General features: G+C 36.7%; 1 protein-coding gene across 1 annotated transcript; it reads left to right on the top strand.

Annotated features, from left to right (window-relative positions):
- Window positions 1-1,612: 1,612 nt before the first annotated feature.
- LOC147911880 (chromatin remodeler ATRX-like) lies at window positions 1,613-19,733 on the top strand. The gene is made up of 7 exons (XM_087427792.1): window positions 1,613-1,623; window positions 2,552-2,661; window positions 3,554-3,700; window positions 3,862-4,039; window positions 16,418-16,554; window positions 17,821-17,996; window positions 19,588-19,733. Exons 2-5 carry the CDS (start codon window positions 2,563-2,565, stop codon window positions 16,486-16,488), a joined length of 495 nt encoding a protein of 164 aa, XP_087283918.1. The 5' UTR covers window positions 1,613-1,623; window positions 2,552-2,562; the 3' UTR covers window positions 16,489-16,554; window positions 17,821-17,996; window positions 19,588-19,733.
- The last annotated feature ends 396 nt before the right edge of the window (window positions 19,734-20,129 follow it).

The following is a 20,129-nucleotide window of genomic DNA, read 5'->3' as shown; positions in this document are numbered from 1 at the left end:
ATCAAGCCATGCTGAGGCGGCGTCCCACATAGAACTAGAAGGACCTGCAACTAGGATATACAACTATGGACTGGGGCATGGGGGAGAAAAAAGAAAAAGAGAAAGATTGGCAGCAGATGTTAGCTCAGGGTCAATGAAAAAAGTTATGTTTACACTATATGCTAGTCTATTAAGTGTGCAATAGCATTGTGTCTGAAAACACACTGTACATACCTTCATTAAAATATACTTTATTGCTAAAAAATGCTAGCCATCATCTGAGCCTTCAGCGAGTCATAGTCTTTTTGCTGGTGGAGGATCTTGTAAAAAACACGATACCTATGAAGCGCAATAAAGTGAAGAGCAATAAAATGAGGTATGCCTGTAATCCATTCATTCCTAGTTACAGTTCTAAATAAGAAAAAAAATACTGGGTAAAATTTTATTCCTTAAACAACATAATTTCTCTAATTTTAAAATCGTGAATTTTTATTGATTTTCATGGAACTATAAAACTGTTTATATAAGCATTTATTTTAGTTAAGTAGTGTTGCGTAGTGGTTAAGAGCATGGACTCTGGAGCCCCAACCCTCTGGGTATAAATCTTAGTGTTGTGATACTTAATAGTTGTACGACCTTCTATAAGTTGTTGAACGTCTCTGTCCCTCCGTGTTTTTTTTCATTTGTAAAATGGCAATACTTGTTTCCTACGTTATACAGTTCTTGAGTATACTATGTAATGGATAGACATTGGGATAAGACAGTGAAGCATATACGCACACACAGGTGTTCATGTGTACTTTACGTCTATTCAAGTTTTCTTTTAAATAAGAAACTTAAGATAATTTTTTCCTTTTGCAATTAGAAGGTATTATATGTTCTTGTCATGCCTTTGAGCCTGTGCTTCTCAAACTAGTGTTTCTAAAAGTTTTTCCCTTTCCTAACACGTAGTTACAGTGTTTTTCAGTGGGAGTGTTTTGGCATCTTGGGTGGGACAGTTCTGGTTTGGGACTGTCTTTCACATTGTGGAACATTTATGTTTATCTTCCCCTCTACCTACATTAAATACCAGTCTTGACTAGTCATTGTGACAACTATAAGCGCCCTTGCACATTTTCAAATGTTGTCTAGAGGAACAGAATCATCCCTGTTTGGCAACCATGTGTCTATTCAAATTTGAATGGTGGTGCTGTAGACTACTTTAGAACACTACTTTTCTCAAAGCTCTGCCTATCGTGTGTGTTGAGATATCCAGGGTGAGAACCGATGCACTAAATTACTGACATTAGCACAGTGATTCAAGGTCTTGTGGAGGTTTTTGACTTTGGAAAACACGTAATCCTGTGATCTGTCCTGCTCTTATTGAATCAAAATATTGGATGTGTGGTGTGGAAGTAGCTATGTCTATATTTTGGAAAATTTCTCTTAGCAAGACTAATATCCCACCATTGTTTGAAAGATATCTATGAGCTTAACTATCTATAATTCTCTTTCTACTTGGGTGATAGAAATTGAAGATGCTTAGCCCACCAAGTGTCCAATAACCACCAAGTTGGTTTTAGATGAAGATGAAGAAACCAAAGAACCTTTAGTGCAGGTTCATAGAAATATGGTTATCAAATTGAAACCCCCATCAAGTAGATGGTAAGAAACTCTTAGATGATTAAAGCATTTTTAGTTAAATTTTACCAAAATTTGGTGTCTCCTGTGTGCCTCATATTCTGCTAAGCACTGGAGGTACATTAGTGAGCAAAACAGACATGATCCCTGCCCTTATGGCATGCATAAGCAAATGAAGAAGAACAAAATTAAATGACTGCAAAGAAAATGAGTGTTATCAAAGGGGAAGTAAGTGCCACTTACAAATGGGTATACTTAGCAAGTGGATTTCACCTAGTCTGCAATGGTTGGCTAAGGGCCGCTGCAGGGTAGGGTGAGGTAGAGTTAGCTAGAAGTCTTCTTTAGGAAATGTTATTTCAACAATTTCAGGTATGTTTCTTAATAATATTTCTACCTTGGTATCAGAAAGATACCAAATTATCCCTGTCCTCTGCTTTGTTAGAGTGGAATCAGTAAGTCAGTTTTGAGTGTGTATGTGAATAAATTCATAAGGGAAGTTCTACAGCTCCTACTCCTTGGGTAGTGAGCCCCTTTCTTGTTCAGTCTTGACTATTGAATAAAGGGAGAAATGATAAATTATCTCCTGTGTTTTTTCTGATTGATTCAGTAAATCCAAAAGTATGTTTAATAGGAATCTGTTCCCTCTTTTGGATAAAGTTTCTGTTTTTGATTATTCCTATGTCTCTGGACCATCCCAGGGAGTGGAGGAGGTCTGCTGTGATAGTTTAGATAAGATGAATGAAGCCGAGTCACCCTGTCGTGTGCTTGCATTCACTGTTTTTTTTCCTGGTAACCTTAGTGGGGGGAAAATCTCATTTACATTTGAGATTCTTTATCTCTGTTTTTTAAAATTCTATTTCTTAGAAGTTTTGGTTATGTTTTTGGTGTGTTTATGAAGGAAGATTTTTAACTTGGGCCTTTAAATTGAACTTAATGAAGCTGTCATTTTTAGGTGTTCAGTTTATGTGGGATTGCTGCTGTGAGTCTGTAAAAAAAACAAAGAAATCTCCAGGTTCGGGATGCATTCTCGCCCACTGCATGGGCCTTGGTAAGACTTTACAGGTAAGAACATGAAGGTATTCTGTTGTTGTGCGTTCATTAATTCAAGAATGTATGTTGGATTCTGTCATGTCCCAGGCACAGTTGTAGGGGCTGGAGATCAAACAGTGAACAAGAATAACAAGATCTCTCCCTCAGGAAGCTTATATTCTGGTGGGGGAGAGAGATTTTGATCAAATAAAATAAGAAATATGTACCTTCAGATAACAGGTGTTAAGGGAGAACAGAGAGGGAGAGCATCTTTTAGGAGGTGATGTTTGAGCAGAGATCTTAATGAAGTGAAAGAATGGGGTTACAGGCATAGCCAGTAAAAACCGCAAAGATTCTGAGGTGGAAATGTACTTTCTTTACACCTTCTTAACAGTCTGTGATCCTGTAGTGAGAACGTAAAATAGTTTTCACTATTAAAATACTGCATTTCTGAATGGCAGGAGTTCCAGCAGAGACGTGAAATTAGTGAATATATGTGTAATTTTAAACCATAAGATAATCATTATAGGTTCAGCAAGTCAGAAGACTCACTATAAAATGGAAAAGTACTCGAGAACGCGATTTTCTTCTAAATGGGCGGTGGTATCTTCTGAAAGACTGTAGGGACGTTCTCTGAAGACCAGGGACTTAGTTGCTGTTTTGGTGTGGTTACTTATAATATTCATATTATTATTATTATTGGTAATAGATTCATGGAGCTTTAGAGTTGGGAGCTAACTCCCTGTTTTTAGGTACTATATCTTTTTCCTTGTATTTTGCTTGGTTTGGAAATTGTGACCTTTGGTTGGTTGCTTTCTTGTTTAAAGCAAAAAACTCCTAACTATTAAATTGTAATATTGCTCGATTTATTAAGTTTTTTGCAGATATGTAAATGAAGATGGCAACTTAATTTGTTTTCTTGTAGGTGGTAAGTTTTCTTCATACAGTTCTTTTGTGTGACAAATTGGATTTCAGCACAGCTTTAGTGGTTTGTCCTCTTAATACTGCTTTGAATTGGATGAATGAATTTGAGAAGTGGCAAGAGGGATTAAAAGATGATGAGAAGCTTGAGGTATCATATTTTAAATGTTTTCTGTTATTAAAATAACTGCATGAAGTCTATACAGTAAAAGAAAAAAGATTTTTAATTATCAATGATGCATATTTTAGTGGGGAATATTTAATATTCTTACATTTCTAATAGCTACCTTTAAAAATATTTTCCCACACAAGGTCTCTGAATTAGCCACTGTGAAACGTCCTCAGGAGAGAAGCTACATGCTGCAGAGGTGGCAAGAAGATGGTGGTGTTATGATCATAGGCTATGAGATGTACAGAAATCTTGCTCAAGGAAGGAATGTGAAGAGTAGGAAGCTTAAAGAAATATTTAACAAAGCTTTGGTTGATCCAGGTAAGACATTAGCAGGCACAGAGATAAAGAAGCAAGTTGAATAAAAAATATGCTTATGTTTTATTTAATAAGTACTGATTGAACAGCTACTAAGTAGCTGGTTTTTGTTTCATTTATCCTTCGGATTTTTGCCTTCTTTTTGTTTCTTAGTATAATTTCATTAAGATGAAATCAGCCTTAATGTTGCCAGCTGTTCAGAATTCACTTGCTGAGTCTGAAAGTGTTTGAGGTTTTTAGGGGAGACCTTTGTAAACAATTAAAAAAGCATCCGGTGCCTGTGTCACAATCGCAGATTCTTCCAATTGTCTGAATATTAGATGATAAGAGCTCTCTCCATACTCTGAAAAGGTTTCTTTGCCATCTTTGAGTCATTCGAAGAATTGCTGTGTTTTTTTTTTTCTGTCTTTTCAAAGGTCGTCACTATGGAATGTTAGTATTTGCAGTACTGTCGATCCTTATGACAGTAATCCTCATGATGTGAGATCCAAATATTTGATTCTTATTTGCCACTTGGAAAAGCAGCAAGTTGTACTAACTGCAAAACTAATTAGTTTTAATTATTAACTTGTATTTATAATTTTTTTCCTTTTCAAACTATCTTGTCATATCTAATTACTTTAAGACACTGTTGAGGCTTTAGATGCGTATTGAGAAAGTAATTTTCACTGCCAAAATAACAGTATTCTTTAGAATCCCCAGCTTTGCCTCTTTTCTTTCTTTCTTTAACTTTTAAACTTTCATTTTTTTCAGCTTTATTGAGGTATAGTCGACAAAATTCTACGATACTTAAAGTGTACAATGTGATGGTTTGATATGCGTATACATTATGAAAGGATTCCCCCCTTCGAGTTCCACATTCATCAACACATATTTACCTTTTTTTTTAGCGTCTGTGAGAACATTTATGTTTTGCTCTTTTAGCAAATTCCAGTTGTACAATACAGTGTTATCAGCTATAGTCACCATGTTATACGTTAGATCCTCAGAGATTATTCATCTTATATTACTGAGAGTTTGTACCTTTTTGACTTTTTTTAGATAATGATGTAATTAACATGTACCAAAGTCACTTTGCCATTGTAAATCTAAGGTCTAATAGTAAATTTATCTTTTTCCTATGATTAAAATAGTTGTCTAGAAGTTCTGTGGTTGTTTTATCGTTGGAGAACTATAAGCTCGTGAATAGTATTGCAGCATATTTTTCACAAGGTTTCCTTGGAACAGTTTAAAACCACAGTTTGAGGGCCGGCCCCGTGGCTTAGCGGTTAAGTGCGCGCGCGCTCTGCTGCTGGCGGCCCGGGTTCGGATCCCGGGCGTGCACCAACGCACCGCTTCTCCAGCCACGCTGAGGCCGCGTCCCACATACAGCAACTAGAAGAATGTGCAACTATGACATACAACTATCTACTGGGGCTTTGGGGGGGGGGAGGGAGGAGGATTGGCAATAGATGTTAGCTCAGAGCCGGTCTTCCTCAGCAAAAAGAGGAGGATTAGCATGGATGTTAGCTCAGGGCTGATCTTCCTCACACACACACACACACACACACACACACAAAACCCAAAAAAACCCACAGTTTGAGATGCTTAATGTGGTGATTTTTCTCAGGGAAATAAACAAAAAAGAAACTAAAGCTCCTAATGTGAAGAGTAACATTTGTGATTTCCATGTAAATCATTTAGCGGCTTTTATAAAAACTTTTTATTTTGAAATAATTTTTTGTTTACGGAAAAGTTGAAACAATAGTAAAGAAGACTCCCATATAAACCCTGCACCCTGATCTCCCACTGTTAAGAACTTACACTGCCATGGTAGATTTGTCAAAACTAAGAAGTTGATACATCGTTGGCATATTATTAGCTAAACTCTAAACTATATTGGAATTTCTCCAGTTTTTCTGTTAATGTCCTCATTCTGTTCCAGGAACCAATCCAGGGTACCACACTGCGTTTAATTGTCATGTCTCTGCAGTCTCCTCTGGTCTATGTCAGTTTCTCAGCCTTTCTTTATTTTTCATTATCTTGTCAGTCTTGAGGAATACTGTTTAAGTATCCTGTAGAATGTTCACTAGTCTGTTTGTTGTTTTTCTTGTGATTAGATTGGGGTTATAGAGTTGTTGAAAGAATATATCACAGGTGAATACCCTTCTCATCATATCATATCAGGGGTATATTAGATCCCCATGACATCACTGCTGATGTTAATTTTCATCCCTTGGTGAAGGTAGTGTTTGCCAGGTTTCTCTACTATAAGGTTACTAATTTCACCTGTCTCTATTCTTTGGCAGCAGGTCACTAAGGCTAGCCCACTCAAGTGGTAGAAGGGCAGAAATTAAGCTCCATCTTTTGTAGTGGGTGGTATCTCCACATAAAATTGGAATTTTTCTTTAAGAAAGATTTGTCCCTTCTTACCTATTTATTGTAATCAGTCATTGATTTCTATCAGTATGAGACTAATCATCTATTATTAGCTTATGTTAGATTATAAACTAACACTATGTTATTTATTTTGTTGTTCAAATTGTTCCAGTTTGGCCATTGGGAGCTCAGATTGGTTCCTCTATCCTTGTGATATTCCATCCTTTTGTGGGTTTTCTTGAGCACTTCATCACTTTCTAGTACTATAAGATGCCCCAGGCTCATGTTATATTGCCCCTGCCTCAGAATCGGCCATTTCAATAAGGAGCCATGGGTCCTTTTATTGAAAAATGGTGTTTACGAACCAAGATCTGGGCACTGGGTGTATTCGTTGCTACTGGAGTGTCACTGCTTCCAGGGTCCTCTCAGCAGACAGAACGAGATGATATGTGTACAAAATACACAAATCTATCCGTGTGTGTGTTTATAAAGATATACTTGATTTCAGAATGATGTCTTCGACTCTAACTCAGTATAATTTTAGCCTTCTTCTTTTTGTGAATCTGTTCCTTGCCTTTCTGAAAGTGAGACTCTTGGCTCTAGCCATCTACCATCCTTGTACTTATTTGTTCAGCCTCATTACACATGTAAGGTAGTTTCAGAATTGTTAACCTCTACCCCCGTGAGAAACAAATTTACCAACCAGCATACAGTGTTTGTGTATGATTGCTTTTGTCTATAGCTTTATAATTTCCAGTTAAAACATCATTTCCTAAAGTTACGAAGGTCAGTTCCTTTATTTCATTGTTTGGATACGTTAAAGTTTATTCTTTGTAATGTAGAGTTTAACTGGTTTTGACAAACGAATAGAGTCATCTATGTATAACCTCATTACTATAATTGGTTTTTCTTTCGTTTCTTTCATAACACAATTAATTTAATTACTTTAAGTCATTCTAAGCATTTATTCATTGTGGTAACTTGAGAGTTAATCTGCAGTTTCCCACATTTTAAGCTAATGACTAGAGCTTATTGGGGGAAAATACACATAACATAAAATTCATTTAGCCATTTTGAAGTGTACAATTCTGTAACATTTAGTATATTCACAATGTTGTGTAACCGTCACGACCATTCCATTGAATCCCACCGCATTTCCCAATTGTTAGGTTGTCTTTTTGTTTTGTTCATGGTTTCCTTTGCTGTGCAGAAGCTTTTTAGTTTGATGTAGTCCCATTTGTTTATTTTTTCTGTTGTTTCTCTTGCCCGGTCAGACATGGTGCTTGAAAATATGTTGCCAAGACCGATGTCGAAGAGCGTACTGCCTATGTTTTCTTCTAGAAGTTTCATAGTTTCAGGTCGTACATTCAAGTGTTTAATCCATTTGGAGTTAAGTTTTGTGTATGGTGTAAGGTAAGGGTCTACTTTCATTTTTTTGCATGTGGCTATCCAGGTTTCCCAACACCATTTGTTGAAGAGACTTTCTTTTCCCCATTGTATGTTCTTGGCTCCTTTGTCAAAGATTAGCTGTCCATAGATGTGTGGGTTTATTTCTGGGCTTTCGGTTCTATTCCATTGATCTGTGTGTCTGTTTTTGTGCCAGTACCATGCTGTTTTGGTTACTACAGCTTTGCAGTATATTTTGAAATCAGGGAGTGTGATACCTCCAGCTTTGTTCTTTTTTCTCAGGATTCCTTTAGCTATTCGGGGTCTTTTGTTGTTCCATATAAATTTTAGGATTCTTTGTTCTATTTCTGTGAAAAATGTTGTTGGAACTTTGATAGGGATTGCATTGAATCTATAGATGGCTTTAGGAAGTATGGACATCTTAACTATGTTAATTCTTCCAATCCAAGAGCACGGAGTATCTTTCCATTTCTTTGTGTCTTCTTCAATTTCTTTCAGCAGTGTTTTATAGTTTTCCCTGTACAGCTCTTTCACCTCTTTGGTTAAGTTTATTCCTAGGTATTTTATTCTTTTTGTTGCAGTTGTAAATGGGATGGTATTCTTAATTTCTCTTTCTGCTACTTCATTGTTAGTGTATAGAAATGCAACTGATTTTTGTATGTTGATTTTGTATCCTGCAACTTTACCGTATTCATTTATTACTTCTAAAAGTTTTCTGGTGGATTCTTTAGGGTTTTCTATATATAAAATCATGTCATCTGCAAATAGAGTTTCACTTCTTCCTTTCCAATTTGGATCCCTTTTATTTCTTTCTCTTGCCTGATTTCTCTGGCTAGGACTTCCAGTACTATGTTAAGTAGGAGTGGTGACAGTGGGCGTCCTTGTCTGGTTCCTGTTCTTAGAGGGATAGCTTTCAGTTTTTCACCATTGAGGATGATATTAGCTGTGGGTCCACCGCATTTCCACCACCTTAAAAACACACTCTGTACCCATTAGCAGTCACTCCCAAATGCAGCCTCCCTCCATCTCCTGGAAACCACCAGTCTGCTTTCTGTCTTAATGGATTTGCCTATCCTGGACATTTCATGAAAATATTTCTGGGCATCTTATAAGAATGGAATCATATAATATCTGGCTTCTGTCACTTAGCATAATGTTTTCAAGGTTTATCCACGTTGTAGCATGTATCAGTACTTTACTCCTACACACACACACACACACACACACACACACTAATTCAAGCTACTGTTTGATTTAAACAGTAAGATAGACCTGACTACGTAATTATATAAAATAATGACAAATTTCCGTAGTGTATTGAACCATTTCAGCCAGGCTTGAATTTTTGAACAGGAGAACTTTTCTCCAAGCTTCTCGCTAAATCCCTTTCTTCTAGTCTCCAGAGTCTCATGGCTGCACTCTCCCTGTACGTTCTCTAAAATGATTTCTAAGTAGAGGTATTTTCAAACTGTACCACCTCCTTTATATATTGTTGGAATGAGGTTTTCTAGAAAATGTATTTCCAAATTAATTAAAATTTATTCCTTTTAAACAGTAAAGATTTTAAAACTTTTTTATGTTAGACAATGTTACCTACATTCCTATCTTAGTGAACAGAATATGAATAACATTATATAACTGTTTTGTTGACTCAGGGTTATTAGTGAGTATATTCACATTCATTCTTGCTTCCTACTTCTCTTCCCTCAGATATCCTTACTAAGGATAGGGATCCCTCTCCTTCCGTTGCCGTGCTAATAAATAGTTGTTTTTAAGTTAAATTGTAAAAGCAATATATGTTCTTAAGCAAAATACAAACAGAAGAAAAAGGTTTATATTGAAAAGTAAAAGTTCCCTTCCTCCCTGTCCCACTGTTTTATGTATATCCTTCCAGAAATGTTTTGTGCTTAGGCAAGCATGTATTTGATTATTTTTTATTGAGATATAATTAACATATTATATTAGTTTCTGGGGTACAACATAGTGATTCGATCTATGTATATGTTGCAGAATGATCACCACAATAAGTCTAGTTAACATCCATCAGCACACACAGTTACAGATTTTTTTCTTGTGATTAGACCTTAAGATTTACTACCTTAGCAACTGTAAGTATACAATACAGTATTGTTAACTGTAGTTACCACACTGTACATTACATTCCCAGGACTTATTTATCTTATAAATGGAAGTTTGTATCTTTTGACCACCTTCATCCGTTTTGCCCAGCCCACACCCCCTGCATCTGGCAATCACCAGTCTGTTCTCGGTATCGATGAGTTTGTTTTTTGTCTTTTGTTTTTGATTCCATGTAAGTGAGATCATACAGTATTTATCTGTATTTGTCTGGCTTATGTCACTAGGCATAATGCCCTTAAGGTACATTCATGTTGTCACAAATGGCAGGAATTCCTTCTTTTTTATGGCTGAATAATATTCCATTGTATGTATACTCCACATTTTCTTTATCCATTCAGTCATCGATGGACACTGAGGTCGTTTGCATGCCTTTGCAATTGTAAGTAATGCTGCAGTGAACATTGGAGTACAGATATCTCTTTGAGATAATTATTTCGTTTCCTTTGGCTATATACCCAGAAGTGGAATTGCTGGATCATATGGTAGTTCTAGTTTTAACTTTTTGAGGAACCTCCATACTGTTTTCCATAGTGGCTGCACCAATTTACATTCTCACCAGCAGTGCACAAGGCTTCCCTTCTCTCCACATTTTCATCAACACTTAATCTCTTGTCTTTTTGATAGAAGCCATTCCAAGAAATGTGAGGTGACATCTCATTGTGGTTTTGATTTGCATTTTCCTGATGATTAATGATGTTGAGGACCCTCTCATATACCTGTTGGCCATTTGTATGTCTTCTTTGTAAAAATGTTTATTCAGATCGTCTGCTCATTTTTTAATCAGCTTTTTTTTCCAAGCATGTTCTTTTTGAGGGTGGAAGGAAGACTGGCGCTGAGCTAACGTCTGTTGCCAGTCTTCCTCTATTTTGTATGTGGGACGCTGCCACAGCGTGCCCTGATGAGTGGTGTGTAGGTCCCTGTCCGGGATCTGAACCAGCAAACCCCAGGCCGCTGACGCGGAGCCCACAAACTTAACCACTACACCACTGGGCTGGTCCCCAAGCATGTATTTTATATTGCAACATTTGGAGGTTCCCAAGGCCACCGTCAGGGTCCGTAATTCACTAGGACTCACAGAACTCAGAAAAGCTGTTATACTCATGGCTATAGTTTATTACAGTGAAAGGATACAAATTAAGATCAGCAACAGGAAAAGACACATAGGGCAGGCTCCAGCAGAGTTCCAAGCCCAATCTGTCAGTGGAATGATGCAAACAACACTTACTTCTCCCAGCAATGATGTGTGACAGTACTCATGGAGTACTGCCAACCAGACACGCTCATCGGAGCCTTGCCGTCTAGACTTTGGGCTTGGTCACGTAGACGTGATTGACCACCCATGTGGGTGTTCCTAGTCTCTAGCTCCTCCAGAGATGGAGAAGATGCCACATGGCCCAAAGTCGTCCCCCGCCCCCCTCACATTGTTAGCATAGACTATCTGGTGTGTCCCAAGCCATCCAGGCAAACAAAGACATTCTTATCAGGCAGAGCATTCCAAGGGTTTAGAGGTTACTTCCCAGGAGCTGGAGGCAAAGGCCAAACCTTTTTTTTTTTTTTTTTTTTTTAGCTTATTTATTGCAGTAACATTGGTTTATAACATTGCAAAAATTTCAGGTGTACATCATTGTACTTCTATTTCTGCATGGACTACATCATGTTCACCACCAAAATACTAATTACAACCCATCACCACACACATGCACCGAATTATCCCTTTCCCCCTCCTCCCTCCCCCCTTCCCCTCTGGTAACCACCAATCCAATCTCTGTCCCTATGTGTTTGTTTATTGTTGTTATTATCTACTACTTAATGAAGGAAATCATACGGTATTTGGCCTTCTCCCTCTGACTTATTTCACTTTGCATTATACCCTCAATGTCCATCCATGTTGTCACAAATGGCTGGATTTCGCCGTTTCTTATGGCTGAGTAGTATTCCATTGTGTATATATACCACAGCTTCTTTATCCATTCGTCCCTTGATGGGCACTTAGGTTGCTTCAAGTCTTGGCTATTGTGAATAAGGCTGCAATGAACACAGGGTGCATGTACCTTTGCAAATTGGTGTTCTCAAGTTCTTTGGATAAATACCCAACAGTGGAATAGCTGGATCATATGGTAGTTCTATCGTTGATTTTTGAGGAATCTCCATACTGTTTTCCATAGTGGCTGCACCAGTTTGCACTCCCACCAGCAGTGTATGAGAGTTCCCTTCTCTCCACATCCTCTCCAACACATGTTGTTTCCTGTCTTGTTAATTATAGCCATTCTGACGGGCGTGAGGTGATATCTCATTGTAGTTTTGATTTGCATTTCCCTGATAGTTAGTGATTTTGAACATCTTTTCATGTGTCTGTTGGCCATCTGTATATCTTCTTTGGAGAAATGTCTGTTCAGGTCTTTTGCCCATTTTTAATTGGGTTGGTAGTTTTTGTTGTTGAGATGCATGAGTTCTTTATATATTTTGGAGATTAAGCCCTTATCAGAAGTATGGTTTGCAAATATCTTCTCCCAATTGTTAGGTTGTCTTTTCGTTCTGTTGATGGTTTCCTTTGCTGTGCAGAAGCTTTTTAGTTTGATGTAGTCCCATTTGTTTATTTTTTCTATTGTTTCTCTTGCCCGGTCAGATGTGGTGTTTGAAAAGATGTTGCTAAGACCGATGTCGAAGAGCGTACTGCCTATGTTTTCTTCTAGAACTTTCACAGTTTCAGGTCTTACATTCAAGTCTTTAATCCATTTGGAGTTAATTTTTGTGTATGGTGTAAGGTAAGGATCTACTTTCATTTTTTTGCATATGGCTATCCAGTTTTCCCAACACCATTTGTTGAAGAGACCTTCTTTTCCCCATTGTATGTTCTTGGCTCCTTTGTCAAAGATTAGCTGTCCATAGATGTGTGGGTTTATTTCTGGGCTTTCGATTCTATTCCATTGATCTGTGTGTCTGTTTTTGTGCCAGTACCATGCTGTTTTGGTTACTATAGCTTTGGAGTATATTTTGATATCAGGAGTGTGATACCTCCAGCTTTGTTCTTTTTCTCAGGATTCCTTTAGCTATTCGGGGTCTTTTGTTGTTCCATATGAATTTTAGGATTCTTTGTTCTATTTCTGTGAAAAATGTTGTTGGAACTTTGATAGGGATTGCATTGAATCTATAGATGGCTTTAGGAAGTATGGACATCTTAACTATGTTAATTCTTCCAATCCAAGAGCACGGAATATCTTTCCATTTCTTTGTGTCTTCTTCAATTTCTTTCAGAAATGTTTTATAGTTTTCGATTGTACAGATCTTTCACCTCTTTGGTTAAGTTTATTCCTAGGTATTTAATTCTTTTTGTTGCAATTGTAAATGGGATGGTATTCTTAATTTCTCTTTCTGCTACTTCGTTGTTAGTGTACAGAAATGCAACTGATTTTTGTATGTTGATTTTGTATCCTGCAACTTTACCATATTAGTTTATTACTTCTAAAAGTTTTCTGGTGGATTCTTTAGGGTTTTCTATATATAAAATCATGTCATCTGCAAATAGTGACAGTTTCACTTCTTCCTTTCAATTTGGATCCCTTTTATTTCTTTCTCTTGCCTGATTGCTCTGGCTAGGACTTCCAATACTATGTTAAATAGGAGTGGTGACAGTGGGCATCCTTGTCTGGTTCCTGTTCTTAGAGGGATAGCTTTCAGTTTTTCACCATTGAGGATGATATTAGCTGTGGGTTTTTCATATATGGTCTTTATTATGTTGAGGTACTTTCCTTCTATACCCATTTTATTCAGAGTTTTTATCATAAATGGATGCTGGATCTTGTCAAATGCTTTCTCTGCATCTATTGAGATGATCATGTGATTTTTGTTCTTCATTTTATTAATGTGGTGTATCACGTTGATTGATTTGCGAATGTTAAACCATCCCTGCATCCCTGGAATAAATCCCACTTGATCATGGTGTATAATCTTTTTAACGTATTGTTGTATGCGATTTGCTAGTATTTTGTTGAGGATTTTCGCATCGATGTTCATCAGTGATATTGGCCTGTAATTTTCTTTTTTGTGTTGTCCTTGTCTGGTTTTGGTATCAGGGTAATGTCAGCTTCGTAGAATGAGTTAGGAGCTTCCCCCTCCTCAATTTTTGGAAGAGTTTGAGAAGGATAGGTATTAAGTCTTCTTTGAATGTTTGGTAGAATTCACCAGGGAAGCCGTCTGGTCCTGGACTTTTATTTTTGGGGAGGTTTTGATTACTGTTTCGATCTCCTTACTGGTGATTGGTCTATTCAAATTCTCCACTTCTTCTTGATCCAGTTTTGGAAGGTTGTATGATTCTAAGAATTTATCCATTTCTTCCAGATTGTCGAATTGGTTGGCATATAGTTTTTCATGGTATTCTCTTATAATCTTTTGTATTTCTGAGGTGTCTGTTGTAACCTCTCCTCTTTCATTTCTGATTTTACTTATTTGTAAGGCCAAACCTTTCTTTGGGCAGGGTTAATCCCTGTACTTCACTGCATACATGTATACATAGATGAAATTGCCTTGTTTGAGGTGGTTGTTCAAATACAGATGGGATCATAATACAGGTTCTGTAACTTGCTTTTTTTGTTTAATAATATATTTGGCATATCTTTCAAGGTTAATACATAGAGACCTACATCATTAATTTTAGTTCTGCAACATACCGTTATACCGTAGTTTTATTAACCCCCTTTGACAAGCTTTTAGGTTGTTTCCAGTTTTCCGTCATAATAAACAGTGCTTCAGAGAATGTGTGTCTTTGAGTACTTGTGGAAGTACGTCTTCAGAATAAATGCCCAGAAATTGAAATATGGGTCAGAGGGTGCACACATTTTACATTTTAATAGATATTGTGAAATTGTCTTCCAAAGTGTCTGATCCTAATTTAGACTCCCACAAAGAGTTTGTGAGAGTACCTGTTGCACCATACCTTCATGAACGCTGAATATTAGGTCATGGAAATCATTTAAGTCACTCGTGTAAAAGGCAGTTTTTGACTTTAGAAAACTTTTGGGATTCATAATAAATAATATGCAGTCTTTTAATACAAAACTAGATACAGATTTTAGTTTTTAGAAAGTATATTAGCAATTAAAAAATATGTCTTACTATTTGTGTAGCCCCGTCTGAATACTAACTAAATAGCAAGTGTATTATTTGATCAATTATACTGAAGCAGTTACTTTCGAAATCATGTAGAAGATGAATTTTCTCTAATGCCTAACAGATGGGGGGCAATTTGACAACTGCTATTGTTGGAATCAATATTTAATATTTGTGTGTGTTGACCAGCAAACAAATTGCGTATATGGGATTCTTTAGCAAATAATAACGTATGTTATTTTAATAAAATAAGTGTACGTATTTCTTTTGAAAGAGTCCCTCTCAGTTGTGAGATCTTTTACAGCTTGGAAAGTGTTCTTCCCACCCCCCATACCCATGTAACAATCAGTTTCGCTGTCCTTTACCAGTTAAAATTTTCCCCAGCAATGAGTATTCGTTATTTGGAATAAGTTAAATGGGAAATACTGCACGGTCTATTGTGATTTATATATTATTTCTTAAAACCTAACCTTTGAAATTTGTCTTTTAGTGTATATGTGAATTGCTCTTTATCTTAGGTGATAGTTTTAACTTGATACACTAGTGCTGAAATATAGCTTTAGATACTGTTTTTCATTTATAAAAGATATTTGTTTTTTCACATACCCCAGATCTGTTGGGAGATCTTTTCACCCTTGTGATTATTATTTTTTTCTATAAATGTTTATTGCAGCTTTATATTTTATTTTATTTTATTTTTTTTGAGGAAGATTGGCCCTAAGCCAACATCCGCCAATCCTCTTCTTTTTGCTGAGGAAGACCGGCCCTGGGCTAACATCTGTGCCCATCCTCCTCCACTTTATATGGGACGCCTCCACAGCACGGCCCGACAAGCGGTGCGATGGTGCGCGCCCGGGGTTCCCAACCCGCGACCCCCGGGCAGCCGCAGTGGAGCGTGTGCACTCAGCCGCTTGCGCCACCCGGCCGGCCCCCACCCTTGTGATTATTTTTTTTATTTTTTATTTTTTTTAATTTTTTTGTTTATTGCAGTAACATTGGTTTATAACATTGTAAAAATTTCAGGTGTACGTCATTGTACTTCTATTTCTGCATAGATTACATCATGTTCACCACCAAATTACTAATTACAAGTGATTATTTTTGTTGTTGCCTGTTTTTGTTCTCTAATTCAGAGGACCATAAGTACCGTGTGTAATAGTACTTTAATACTCCATTGTTGGAATATAATTAGTACTAGTTAGTGTCACATTCACCAAATACAGCAGCAGATAAAATGACTATTCTTAGAAGGATGTTGTTTTATCTTCCCACAAGAGCAGCACTGTAAAAGGATTAACTTTATTTACTTAAATGGGTTACATTTTCAGTTTTATTATCTATTAATTAAATGTTTTCTATATGTTTTTATAGGCCCTGACTTTGTTGTCTGTGATGAAGGCCATATTCTAAAAATGAAGCATCTGCTGTTTCAAAAGCTATGAATTCTATACGATCAAGGAGGAGGATTATTTTGACAGGAACACCACTTCAGAATAACCTAATTGAGTGTGAGTCAATATCTGCAATATGCTGTAGAGTATTGGCATTGCCTCGGATATATTTTTGCCACTTTGCCATTTGCCTTTCTTCTGTTTACTCGAATGTAGTCTGTGACCATGATCTACATAGGTTCATCTTAGTCTACTGTGAAAGAATACTATACATTTCAAGTGGAATGCTTTATAAATATGAATGGTAAACCACAGTCAAGAGGTATGCCATTGTGAGTGTTCGAATATAAATATAGAATTTGAAATACATAAAAAATATCAGAAGTCTTAATGATTGCTTTAAAAGTGCAGATGCATTTGTGACCATTTAGGAGATGTAACAAAATACGTCCAGTTTGGGGGGTGGTACTGATGGGAAATTGAAAAGAAATGCCAAGTGTGAATGTTTTAGGAAGGTGGAAATGGGAGAAGGAGAGCCGTGTTGACTCCGTGTCAGGATGGAGTTTGCTGAGGCTGAGGACAGATGATGTGAACCCAGGGAAGTGACTTGTGAATGTCCCTCATTTTCATGTGTGTGTGGTGACTCTAAAGAGGGAACATGAGTTATTCAGCAAATACCAAATTGAAATTTGCTGTCATAGTCCATTGTAATAGCTTTTTGTTATTTTTATGTTATTTCTATTCCTTTTGTGTATTTATAGTAACTTAATGGTTTTCTATTTTATTATTAAGTAATACTAGTTATTTCACTTTAGCCTATAGTTTACCTTTATTTTTATCTGTTCCAGTTTCCCCCTTTCCTGTTACCCCATTTATAGAAATGCTGTTTCACATTGTGGTCTTACATAGTATAGGGCAACTGGTAATTCTGTTAAGGACTTCTGGGACTAAATCAGTTAGTATAAAATTTGATATAGTAGCTTATTGCCCGGTTTTATTGTTTTGATTCAGTATCTATGTTTTTTGCACGAGATACCCTTGCTGACCATTAGATCATGGTTAGAATTACAGAATACTTGTTTTACACTTCATATCTATTGTAAAGAATAGTGAGTTAGAATAAAATGTTCTTAGTTTTTTTTTTAAACATTCATGTCTAGAATTTAGGGATGGTTTTTATTTGAACTTCTCACGTGGTTTGGGTAATCCAGTTCTAGATCAGACTTACAACCAATATTTAGTCTGCATTCAGTTGGGTGTTCTTTCTTTGTAGCTTAATTCTAATGCCTCCATGGCGTTTTTGACGTGAGCATTTTATCAGAGAAGTTTTCTGAGTCCTTTCAGCCATTATTGTTGTTAACGAACTAATGTCTTCTCTCTTAGATCATTGCATGGTTAACTTTATCAAGGAAAATTTGCTTGGATCCATTAAGGAGTTCAGGAATCGATTTATAAATCCAATCCAAAATGGTCAGTGTGCAGATTCTACCATGGTAGATGTCAGAGTGATGAAAAAACGTGCTCACATTCTCTATGAAATGTTAGCTGGATGTGTTCAGGTACAAATACATTCCATAATAATACAATATTGTTACTTTGTTATATTTCCATCCCTAATTCTGAATTTAAACTTTAGTTATTTTGTGTTTTCTTTCCTCCCTTTTCAGTATACAGTTTTACAGTTAAATCTCCTTGCATTGTCTTCAAAGCTTATGCAACAGTGAACTTTTAAAAAGTTCCACCGAGAAGTTTAGAATGTAATTAATTAATTCACTTGCCAAATATATACTTTTATATTTTAATATGTTAATGTTTAGATTCTTCGTCCTTAAGAGAGGAGTACGTAAAAGGAACACAGCTATTATGATTAAGAAACTCCCTCGCTCACCCTAATTCTGTAGTATTTTAAACCTCACTTAGTTGAAATGGTTGTAGGAAAGGCAATTATGAATTATGAGAGGAGCCATTTTTCAGGTAATCCTGAAGAAACAGTGTTATTACTTTCTTTATAATTTTTTATTTATTTATTTTTTCCCCCAAATCCCCAGTAGATAGTTGTATGTCATAGCTCCACATCCTTCTAGTTGCTGTATGTGGGACGCAGCCTCAGCATGGCCGCAGAAGCGGTGCGTCGGTGCACGCCGGGATCCGAACCCGGGCCGCCAGTAGCGGAGCACACGCACTTAACCACTAAGCCACGGGGCCGGCCCAGTTTTATTACTTTCAAGTACATACAATAACCTGAATGGTCTAATAGTGTTGTTTACATGTGCATCTTCAGTGAACCTGTATTAATAAGTAGATAAGTATGTAGACACTGAGCCAGCAGTTAATAGATCTCAAGATCCACACTTGTTTCCTTCAGACACTAGGTACTAATGGTAGCCACAAAGGTGTTGTCACAAATGAGATACACTATCCTTCTGGCTGGGTATAGTACCTTCATATAAGGCAAAGTCATCCTGTTTGTTCAGGCTGGCCCCGGGTGCTTACAGCAAATACTCTGTTTCTGTATTGCTGCTACTCCTAGGCAACATTTGTCTGCTTTAGGTGGTCCTTTGTATCTAGCACATTAGTGTTCTTTCTTTCCTATTTCTGTAGTTAAATGGTTTCAGGAGTGCTGATACACGGCTTACTTTCTCAATTGGCAAACATCCCCCCTGAAGTTGTGTGTTATCCTGTGGCATATTGGCACATCTTACCCAAAGGGCAGTCCAGACTGCATCCGACTTTGATTCATCAGTTTTACTATATGATTAAAGCAAGTCTTTTTGCTAGCACTACCTGCTAGATCTCCTCGCCACCTTTTTTTTTTTTCTTTTTTCTATATAGAAGAGATCATTTGAAACACTAAATTGTTCACTTGGTTATATGACCACTTCAGTTTAAAACCGACCTGGTGTGTTGCAATGTCTTTTTACCAGTGCAACCTATTGTGTGGTCGTAATGAACTACATTAACTGTCATCATATGGGTATCATTGGGTGACTAAAGAGGGTAAATATGTTTAAGAAAATGTTTTCTTATATGTTTGGTACCTACTAATTTACGTGTATCTTTTAGTTGCAAACAATGATAATTCTTAGAGCAGTAAATTCCTGTCATATATGTAGGTTAACTAATTTTCATTTTCTCTCTTGTTAATTACAGAGGAAAGACTATACAGCATTAACAAAGTTCTTGCCTCCAAAACATGAGTATGTGTTAGCTGTGAGAATGACTCCTATTCAGTGCAAGCTCTATCAGTACTACCTAGATCACTTAACAGGTAACAGATACACTTAGTTTATTGTTTTTGTCTTCTCTCTAAAAACATTCTTTTTCTGAAGTATGCTGTCTTGGTCATTTTACCATGTCAGTTGTTCTTTTTCAATTTTGCTTTTGAATAAAATAGGTATGCTTATTTTGTAAAAGTAAAAAATATATTTTTTTAAATTTTTTGTTTATTGCAGTAACATTGGTTTATAACATTGTATAAATTTCAGGTGTACATCATTATACTTCTATTTCTGCATAGATTACATCATGTACACCACCCAAATACTAATTACAACGCATCACCACACACATGTGCCGAATTATCCCTTTCGCCCTCCTCCCTCCCCCCTCCCCCCTCCCCCTCTGGTAACCACCAATCCAATCTCTGTCTCTATGTGTTTGTTTGTTGTTGCTATTATCTACTACTTAATGAG

This window comes from Ceratotherium simum, chromosome X (genome assembly GCF_057802395.1).
Source record: "Ceratotherium simum simum isolate JZ-2026a chromosome X, ASM5780239v1, whole genome shotgun sequence".
Classification (NCBI taxonomy): Eukaryota; Metazoa; Chordata; class Mammalia; order Perissodactyla; family Rhinocerotidae; genus Ceratotherium; species Ceratotherium simum.
Note: the sequence above shows the minus strand (reverse complement) of the source record. Positions and strands in the feature narration are given on the sequence as shown.

Coding starts and splice junctions, on each gene's coding strand:
- LOC147911880 (XM_087427792.1), top strand. CDS start 2,563: ATGTGGGATTGCTGCTGTGAGTCTGTAAAAAAAACAAAGAAATCTCCA. Junction 2,662..3,553: donor GCCTTGGTAAGACTTTACAG/GTAAGAACATGA, acceptor GTTTTCTTGTAG/GTGGTAAGTTTTCTTCATAC. Junction 3,701..3,861: donor AAGATGATGAGAAGCTTGAG/GTATCATATTTT, acceptor TTCCCACACAAG/GTCTCTGAATTAGCCACTGT.